The sequence below is a fragment of the Pyrus communis genome, chromosome 13, assembly GCF_963583255.1.
Source record: "Pyrus communis chromosome 13, drPyrComm1.1, whole genome shotgun sequence".
NCBI lineage: Eukaryota > Viridiplantae > Streptophyta > Magnoliopsida > Rosales > Rosaceae > Pyrus > Pyrus communis.
The window spans coordinates 6,075,796-6,086,154 of record NC_084815.1 but is presented as its reverse complement, the minus strand read 5'-3'; the positions used below and the strand labels follow the sequence as shown (position 1 = coordinate 6,086,154).

Genomic DNA, 10,359 nt, shown 5'->3' with positions numbered 1-10,359 from the left:
AAAATTTATATAGCCGACATGACTTCGTGGGATGTTGTCGTCGTCGTCGTCGTCGTCGTAGTTCATATGATGTGTTACCACAGAAACAACCTTGAAGTCACATAACTTGAAGACATAAATAAATATAACAGATATTTAACAAACTTGGCGGAATCTAAAAGAAGTCGGACGAAAAATAAGTTCAAGGGTTTTATGTGCCGAAACTAGAGTGTCAGGGAGAAAGGTGAGGTTGAAATCGAGTTTTGGGGCATAACAAAAAGTGAGCCTACTACTAACATATCGACAACTGCAAATTTGAATTGTTCTTTTTCAGTGTCAGTGAAAGCTCTGAAGTTAACTTCGTAAATAGTGAGTTCGATATTAATTTATTCCCCTTAGTATTAATATTATCAGTGAGACAGTGACGAATAAGTGTAAACCTACTAACACTCTAATTAGGATGAATCAAAAGTTGACAAAGAAGATTGTGTGCCAACCAACAAGGATCAATACCGGCGTCTTGTTGGACGGTTATAGACCCTTTTGAATGATCTCGTGTGAAGGACAAGCAACTTTTGTGGGTTTAAAACATTGCTTAAACTTTTAAACAAATCTATCATCTTTCACTTATAAAAATATTACTTGCATAACAAACGCTTTCTGAATGAGAAACTTCACATGACAAATTAACAATGTATGTGAAAAAGGGAATTCGAGATATCAATGCCCTGTAAGAAACATCATTTTATCTAATAGACTTGCTTTGTCGATGAACTTCTTGCACGTTCTTTCGGCCGAATCTGTGTCTGCAAGCTTTTGGTATTCTTCAACTTTGTCCAACTTGAAGTGAAGAAATTCCATTTGCAAATCCAGATATGTAATTCCCAATTCTCTACAATTTCACGTCGTTTCCCTTGAATGAACCGTAAAGAGATTGTGAGCTTCTGAAGCTTAAAATATCGTCTATTTTGACGCTGCAAGGTTGCAGCGGTGAACTTTTATCTGTCATGTACTCGGATGAATGTGAGTTCCCGTACACACGTACACTTAATGACCTCTTTTGAGGAGCACCAACCTTTATATGCTCAATGAAAAAGTCCATCATTTCTTGCTGTGTAAGCTGCCTCAGTGCTGCAATCTGTTTCAAGTTTCAACCACATTAATAGGGGCCACACCACATTTTCTTTCCTGCTTTTTTCATCTAACAGTTCTTGAACATTTACCGTTTTCCGCTAACTAGTTTGTAATGTTACTTGAAGATATCATGAATGATTGTAATGAAAAGGATGAAAGGCATCGATCACCTCGAAGTGTAAAAGTATCTTAAAACATTGAACTCAAGTTAGGGAGATATTCATACCTCAGACTCTTTCCTATCAAACTTGAGGGTCCCAACAGATATCTCCCCCCAATAAAATCCAGCTTCTTCCCTTAAGTTCCTGTGCTTCTCAAGCTTCATGTCGATCAAAGCATTTACATTGCTCTACATAACAACCAGTTCAACAGTTATGTAGAGATTAAAGGGTGAAATCGAACAATAAAAATCTTCTTTTTCGGGTTCACATTTTATCTAGAAGTGATTGAACATTGATATTGAAAGATATCGACTATCGGTAAATGGGGATACGAATCATCGCAAGAAAGACTGATGGAAGGGTGAAGATGATATGAGTGAGGAGAATAAACAAGGCAGACAGACCGATGCAAGGTAAAAATGGTATCACTTATAAGGAAGTCTAATGATTTTCCATACAAAAGAGATTAAAGCTGCATAAAAGATGCAGTGAAACCAGAGAACCGGAGTTAAGGATAGAGCCTAGTTGATCTCACCTTGAATTCGTCATTTGGCATCTCATAAAGTTTAGTCTCGAACCCCTTGAGGAATTCCTCCACTCTCAAATCGATATGTGCTGGATCCTGTTAAGATCAACATAATAACGTACTTTGGAATAGGTAGATAAAACAACAGGGCAACAATAATAGAAGCATGACCAACCTTCACTTTCGATTGTATAATAAACTGCACCCCACAAACACCAGAATCATTCCTGCATTAGGGCAAAAGAAAGGAACATAACTGAGAAAAAATAAATCACAAGATGATTAGATGAGGCGTGAAATTTAGGGATAAGGCATTTGAATTTGTTTCATGCCTCGGCTGGAGGAACGTGATGTAACCAAGTTGCTCAACAGATCTCAGCTGGTGGAAGGCAGCCTGCTTTGCCATACGAACGAACAGCTGAAGTTTCACATTTAGCATAAAATCATCCCGATGAACCTACATATATTAACATAATTGTGTTTAAAAAAAAAACACAAAAACATGTGCTGCAAAAAACTCAGCAGGAACTCTTACAAGGTTTAGAACCGCACCTCCAATAATATTCAAATTTCCTGAAATATAGTTTCTATAATATTTTGAAGAGTAAACAGAGAAGAAATTGCTGGATTAAAAAATTTCAGTGGAAACTCTTACAAGGTTTTGTGAAGTTCGGATGAGAAGATACAAAATGAAAACTAGAGTCTATATCTTCACTGAAGCAAGGATCAAGAGACTCTAAACCACACCAACAGAATCTAGTTTATTCCTTATGTAAACAAATTTAAGAACCTGAATATAGTGGAGAAGGGCAGAATTCTCGTCACTTGGATTAAGGCCTTCCACAGGGTAAAAATAGCTCTTGCCCCTTTCAAGCTTCACGACTCTATTCATTAAATGCTGGGATGGGAATAAAGGTTGGCACATAGGTTTTGAGCCCTTAAAGAAGACTTCTTCAATATGTTCGATCATTGACTCAGCTTCGTTCCTTTCAAGGTTTCCTGAAAAAAGCATAAAACTAAGGAACACTAACATGAAGAAAAAAATGTAAAACCTAAGTCGTTTGAAGGGAAAAAAATACGGGAACCTGCTGTATAACACTCTACGAAGGCCCTCGAGAGCATCAGAGGAACAAACTTGGCAAGATCTTCAACTTGAAGGTGAGGAAGAGCTTCAAGATTTTCTGTCCATGGAAAAGTATGATCCTTTAGAATTAATGAGCAGTATTTCCTAGCCTGCTGATTAGGCTGTTGAAATTTCATGTTTTGGTACCGCTTTGTGACCATTTCCTGATATGGCAAAACCACAGATAACAAAAGTAAGATATGATTGAAGACACCACTGTAGATATCAGATTCCCAATCGCTTCATGAATTGACCCTTTTTCTTTCATGAAACTATGATGCTTAAAGAAATTACCAAATGGATAAAACCAATGCAGTTCAGAAGAAAAGGTGTTCGGAAAAGGTTAAGATATGCAGATATTAATCCACTTACTGGACCACCAATGACAGAGACCATCAAAATGCTCATATAGTAAAATATATAGTAAACTTCAAAAGATAACAGGTTAGGCACAAGCAGCCTTAAGTTTACCTTGATAACGGCGAACCTATCAGATTTCACTTTAAAGGTTGCGATCTTCTCAACTACAGTTTCCAGTAAAATCCTCAATTTGTGATTATAGCCAACGAGAGTCACCTGCACAAGAAAATATAAGTTCACAAGAAAACTTACAGAAACAAAACAACTATCTAAAGAACCGGCTAGCAAGTTTCACATAGTTGGTCACCGTACCTGAAACCCACTAACCGTGTGGTTTATTCCATAAGACAGTCCAGCAACACGAGCATAGTAAGCTGACAAAGAAAGAATGAAGTAAACTCTTGTTCAGGAAAATAACACTTTTGGTGTAACCGTGTAAACAACAAACATTATAAGTCACCATCAATGGGAAGCAAGTAATTAACTATATATACAGAATCTTACCATATTCATTCAAGTAATCCATCCACAACCAAGTAAAAATACTAGTTAGGACTTCTGTTTCAGGGGAGGCACTTGCGTGGGGACAAGTGAAAGCAATTTTAACGTAAGCCTTCGGAGTAAAGAACATTGTATCAGGCTTGTACCAGAGTGTTGAATACGGGGACTTTATCAACAGAACTGGACATTTGGCCTGAAAAAAAATAAAAATAAAAAACCATTCGCACCAGAAGCATTTAAGTGTTGTGCTACTGCTAACATAGAGATAGATTGTACCATTCATCGCACCTTCTCAAGATCATTCTTAAGCGAAAAGTCAGTGGGAATGAACACATTACGGGCTGGTAAGTGCAGATTCTCATTTGGGGAAGATAATATCCATTCCTGCAATCAAATAATAAAATTTCAAGAGGCTTCCTCTTATTCCCTTGAAAAGACTCACAACATCTCAGAAGTCTAAACTGATGAAATTTACAAAAAGCAACATATGCATTCTTATTGCCCTGAAAAAGAAAACAAAACTGCTTGATTGACATAAAGAACCCATAACCAACCTGAATCATGGAGCCAGTAATTCTCTCGACGGAATAAGCAGTTCCATACCATGGCTCAGACATGTTAGTATGACCTTCAAATTTCTTTGACTCCCAGAAAATTCTGTACAACGAAATGAACATTACTCCAGAAATTCAGGAGGAAACTTACTAGAATTATTCTACTTGGAAAATAGACTTTCACCTCAACAAGCTCTAAAGAATCCATCTTAGTCATAGACTTACCTGACGTTGTCTGAAGAAAGCTTGTTCAGCACCATTTGAATAATGTCCGGACTGAAGTTAGAAGGCAAGGATGATCTTACTAGCCAATCTTTTGGGGGATATTTCTGTATATGAACTTATCATTTGACTAATAAGCAAGTGAATATTAATTACCGTGCTAAATAATTCCTCTTGCCCACAATTTCCCCCAAAGAAATAAAGGGTAAAGAATTTCTTCAGAAACAAAAGAACTTTTGACAATATCAACAGTACAATAAAAGGGAACAGGCAGCCCCCTGAAGGTACAAATAACTAGCAATACACTAACATCACAGTGCCACCTAAAATTAACGAACTTAAGAAACAGCAGCTCCCAAATTCACTTGAGACCGATGTCCACAAAGCTGCCCAGAAGTTACTTAAAAAATGCTCCAATTTAAACTTAATTCATTTCAGTGTCCTTAACAGAAGCACGAGCATGACTAAACGAAAGCCTAATACCTGCATATTTGGCGAAATGCTGACCACATAATTAATAGGCTGAATTTTGTCCTGATAATGAAACTTCGTCTCGCAAACAGCAGAAAGCTACAATAAATAATAGTCCTTTCAGAGTCCTTGAGAAAGAATCAGAAAGACAATTTCCACACTGAATTTTGTACATGAAAATTAACAAAAGTTCTCTATGATTCATTCGTCAAATCAAACCACATAAAACTGTTTAGAATTATAGAAATCAAGAGAACAAGGTGATGAATCATATAAGTGCACCCGGTTTAACCCCTGGAGTCTTTGATATGACACTACCAACCAGAAGAAATCATCCTTAAGACTTCTGTCTTCTTTAACGATGACTAATCAAGAATTAATATGAAACCGTGACTTATCAACCATGTTGTTGCTAACACTATACACCAGTGATTCATACTGTGAAAAATACTACACTTGATCGTAGACAAAATTTAGAGGAAGGTATCATACACCAGTAATTCATAAACTTGAACGCACATGCATACCTCATCGAAAATCCATTTGCAGACACCACACTGCTGTAAGAGGGAAATGTATTTGAAAAGCAAGCCTACTATGTCTTGCATGTGGTCTGAAATATAAGTAAAAAAAAAGGCTAGAAATGAAAATACAGGTTAAAGGAAAGCCTCCCTACAAACAAAAATACAAGCTGTCTTAAGGATAAGTGGAAAACGCTTCCAAAACGAAATGAAGCCTAAAGAGAGAAAAGTCCAAACTCCAAACTCCAAAGTAGAATCCAAAAATGAAAAAGCTAAAAAATAAACTAACCATGACCCGCATCAGTGAGATCAATATCTACTTTAAAGAAAGAAAATTCCAAAGTCGAATCTGATTCCCCAGCAGACAAACCTGTTGCCCATCCTGCAATTATTTTAGAACAAAACAAAAATTGAAGTTAGATTTAACCAAGTTTATTAACTTAATCCATCCTTTTAGTGGGACAATTTTGTTGGATTTTTCGATTGCCGGGCCCGTGGGGCTCCACTCTAACAACACCGATACTGTCCCCAACTTTACCACCTGCCCAATTCGTCAGGTGTGGGGTTTAATCACAAAAGGCCTCGATATTAGTTAGGGTGGGGCAATCATACCTCATCAACGAATTTTCATCTAGACAAGCTGCTTGTCCAGCCCCAAATGAAGAACTAAAACAGAAAAAGAAAAGCGAGCAGCATCAAAAAGCACTAAATGCTCCAGAACACGATCATAATTAATTCATGTTCTTAGTTTGATATCTGCGTCTAAATAAAAAATAGAGTTTTGTTCCTCGTTTTTGTTTTATCAAAAAGCTCTAAAAGCCAATTATGGGGGATAATGCTAATCCTACTCCCAGTATATCATCCTGCACTTTCTCTGAGAGAGGTTTAAAATGATAAAACACTGAAGTGTAGGATGACAAACGGGAACTGTGAATAATGGCTGCCACCCCGCAAAATTATAAATCATCTCAACACAAAGAGTAAGTCTATGAAGGGCATTGAAATGAAAATTATGACCAAAGTTTCCCTCAAGAGTTCCAAGTACAAATACCATCTGCTAGAGAACTCGTTATCTGAATGCAACAGATAATCCAAAACTCACCCAAAGTTTTCAACACCGCATACAAAGATCCCTTTGCTTCATGGTGAATGAGATGACTAAGATACCTACATGGCCCTTCCTTGTAATGGTGAATTTCCGGAGTTATTGGCCACACAACTCTCAGCTTATGACCCTCTTTGATTGGGACAGTTTTGACAAGAATCTGAAATAAACACAGAAGAGAAACGAGGAAAGAATTATCCGTCTGAATATTGTATGCCCTGAAAGAAAGTTCAACTTAGCATAAAAAGCTTAGCAGAACCATGTGTACCTGTAAATGTTCTGATGTGCACGGCTCACCACCAAAACGAAGGCAGTTGCGGTCAATGTTTCGAATATCCTTGAACTTGTCCTCTACAGTGGCTTGAAGTTTGTCAAGGTTTTCTGAAACACCCATAGTGATAATTCTGTAACTTGACCACAGGGCAATTGAATTGAATTTTTATATATGAATGTAGCTAGAAACCTTTTCCATAAATGACAAGATGCATGATGTTAGCGGAATAATATTGTTTATAGAACTTAATAAGCTCTTCTCTGGTATCCAATCCTTTTGCCTTTGGCCGGACGTCCAAAGTTTCCCAATTCCCTGAACAAGTTTAGAAAAGTAGGCACCATAAGAGACATAGTAGACATTCGAAACCCCAAACAAAGAATAGACAGCGGTATTCTCATCAGAATAATCTATATAATTTCCAAAGTCCCACAAATCAGAAAAGAAGCTGAAAATCATCGGTAACCAGCCAAAAGATACAGTTTTTATGGAGAGGGGTCATTTCTTCCCAAGTATGAGTGGTTTGAGGCAGTTTTCAGTAAGAGGACTGTTTAATTATTATCAAGAGTTAAATGCTGACCTGTACTAAATTTATGGTATGGATGGTCCGCAGAACTTAGATGTTTCTGAAGCTATACATAGACAAATCATGCGGAAAAAGGTTAGAGACCTCTCGGGGAGACATAAATGGAAACACTGCAACCATAAGAGTTGAAGAACTGCTTCAAACATATGCTTTTCTTCAACAAAACTAAATGCAGCCTGAATGTCAATAATAGCATTTCGAGATTAGTAATATTCAGGGTGTTGTGATGGTCATTCAATGGCTATGATCCAAAAGCAAGTCGTACCCATTTTAGTCTCCGTCCATCAGACAACAGGTTATTTTGATTCTCTGTACCACCACATACACATTTGTCACTAACAGTAAATTAAACGAAAAATTGAGTATTAAAAAAATGAAAATGGAGCCACTAACCAGAATCAACAGCTTTAATTTCCCTCATTGTAGCATCAACCGACATCAATGGGTTAATAAAGAACTGAGCAAATCTGAACAACAAAACAACACATCAACACGGTGTTCACCTTTTATAATTGTTATGATAAAGATAACAGCTAACAAAGAAAGAGCAGCATCAACCTGTCTAAAGCCTCTTCAAAACCATCGGAATTAATGTCAAAATAATAGTTCGTGTTCTCAGAAGCTGTATAAGCGTTTCTTCGTCCTCCATGCTGTGCATAAGGGAAATAAAACACACAGGTTAAAGAAACAACATAAGCAAGCAATCTCTGGACCCCTTATCAAAAAGATAAGTAACGTGTACAGAAATAAAATCTGTTAAACATTGTCTTTCTGTACTTCCATATTACCACATAAACATATAAGAACATAAATTTCTCCAACGGATTTTTGTCATATTGGAGAGTCCTTGAGGGACAATTTAGCAAAAAAGCATCGGAACAAAACTTATCTTACAGAATTTGAACAGATGTGCAAAAAGAATAGGAGAAGATCTAGCTAGTCAATCAAAATCTCATATCTGATTCATCAAACAACATCAATAAACAGGACCATTGCCAATGAATGAAAAGTGGATTGAAGACATGATAGCGCACAACGTAATCACAATTCTGTAAACCAATACCATACCTAAAGCACAGTCATGAACTAAAAAACATAAAACAGTAATAAGAACACCTGTCAAAAACCCATGAATTATCTTCAAACTAAGAAGAAATCTGATCTCTCAAATACGTTTCTATTCCCAAGTTCTTTGCCTACATGCAATCAAGCATTGTAACATTTCCATAAAGTTCGATAATCAGAAATAGCAAGTGGAGGACGATGGAAAACATAAACATCCATTCATATTAGTATTTATCGAGTGCTTTACAGAAAGAAATCCAAAATGTGTGATGTATTTCAGTGAAATTTGCAGTAAGTACCTCGTTGATGTACTTGGAGTAACTATCCTCCGAAGGGTACTTTTCACTCGCATAAAACAGCATATGCTCTGCCCAAAAGTACAATATTCAGAAAGGAATGTCAACAAACATCTTATTCTTTTCAACACCAATGCCATGAAAACTCATTAACAATAAGTCATGCAAATATGTTATAAACTCTTCTAATTCAGTCATAAAAAACAATTATACATATAAAACTCCTTCACTGATCTATAATATAACAAACCTGATTTGTTTTATTGGATATACAACGATATATTTGTAGACTAAGGAGTCGGGAAATAATCTCCAACCCGATTTGAAGAAGAATATCATTAGACTGTAATACTCTATGCCGCGGTATTAAAGAGACTACCGTGTACCATGATAAGATTATCCACTGGTACCCCAAAATGGCATCAGACTAAACTACAAGTGCCTTTTTTTAGTATTGAAACTTTTTTACAAACCATAGCATACAAAATTTAGTATCCATATACAAGAACAAACCAAGAGAGTATTAAACAAAAAACGGACACGGGTTTATGCTAGTTGGCAAGGACAGTGTGTCCACCCACATTCCCGGCTAAGTTTAAATCCTCGTCATGTAGATTAAAATAGTTTAAAATATCATCTTGTCAAAAGATTAAAAGAGACTTAAAGTTACCAAGGAAATGGGCAAGGCCCTCCAGGCCATCAGGGTCGCTGAAAGCACCAACTTTGACATCCATGGAAGCAGCACACTGAGGAAACACAATTTAAACAAACAAATAAACTAATAAAAACAGAAAGAAAAAAAAATATTGTAAATTAAAAGAAAAAGAAGAAGAAGTTCTGCCTTGTCAGTATCATGATCGCTGATGAGGAGAACTTCGAGGGAGTTCGGGAGGACAATCCTCCTGTACTGCCTCTTATCCGTACGGGCTTTCACTATTTCCTCCACCACCACCTCTTCCTTGTTCCCCACTGCCATTCTTTCTGAATTCTCCTCGTCTTCCTCTCCAACTAAACAAGAAACGCAGTGGAAGTCAACTTAGTAATTTGGCAAGACGATGTGAAGGTTGAAATACATCGATTAAACCATAACCGGCTGCTTGTAATGAAAAATACAGTTATCAACTATTAAGTCAACTATTTTGCTCTTCATCCAGATGCAGGTTATTGAAGCTTCTGGTGGCCGGCACAATCCATATGTCAACTCAATATATTTACGTGCTTAAAAATTTATTTAGTTAACTAAGTGGCGGTTTTTTTTAGAAACCTCAGTATGAGGAGAATGTTATTGATAACGAAAAACAGATACATCTAGTTAGGGGGAGACATAAATCTAACCTCTCATAATACATGAAAAAGAATGATAGACAAAAACTTTACCTTTCTACAAACGCAGTAATAAAGATACAAGAAAAAAGGGAGGGGGAGACATAAAACCTAACCTCTCTAAAACCAAACTTAAAAGTCTAAACCTACAAAACAGATTA

At 36.7% G+C, this 10,359-nt stretch overlaps 1 protein-coding gene across 2 annotated transcripts; it reads right to left on the bottom strand.

Moving 5' to 3' along the window:
- Window positions 1-507: 507 nt before the first annotated feature.
- Window positions 508-10,064, bottom strand: LOC137713057 (insulin-degrading enzyme-like 1, peroxisomal). 2 transcript variants are annotated; one of them, XM_068452295.1, is made up of 26 exons: window positions 9,717-10,064; window positions 9,546-9,621; window positions 8,879-8,946; window positions 8,073-8,164; window positions 7,908-7,981; window positions 7,780-7,823; window positions 7,509-7,560; window positions 7,121-7,243; window positions 6,926-7,038; window positions 6,655-6,817; window positions 5,842-5,934; window positions 5,559-5,644; window positions 5,044-5,130; window positions 4,564-4,667; window positions 4,339-4,441; window positions 4,073-4,168; window positions 3,788-3,977; window positions 3,596-3,657; window positions 3,395-3,499; window positions 2,886-3,087; window positions 2,591-2,799; window positions 2,133-2,257; window positions 1,976-2,027; window positions 1,810-1,896; window positions 1,340-1,462; window positions 508-1,117 (listed from the first exon to the last, which is right to left on the bottom strand). In XM_068452295.1, the coding sequence occupies exons 1-26, from the start codon at window positions 9,849-9,851 to the stop codon at window positions 872-874; spliced, it is 2,910 nt and encodes a 969-aa protein (XP_068308396.1). In that variant the 5' UTR covers window positions 9,852-10,064; the 3' UTR covers window positions 508-871. The 2 variants fall into 2 exon arrangements, with proteins under 2 accessions (XP_068308396.1, XP_068308397.1); XM_068452296.1 differs by lacking the exon at window positions 9,717-10,064 and adding an exon at window positions 8,631-8,710 and having other exon boundaries at window positions 9,546-9,607.
- Window positions 10,065-10,359: the final 295 nt, after the last annotated feature.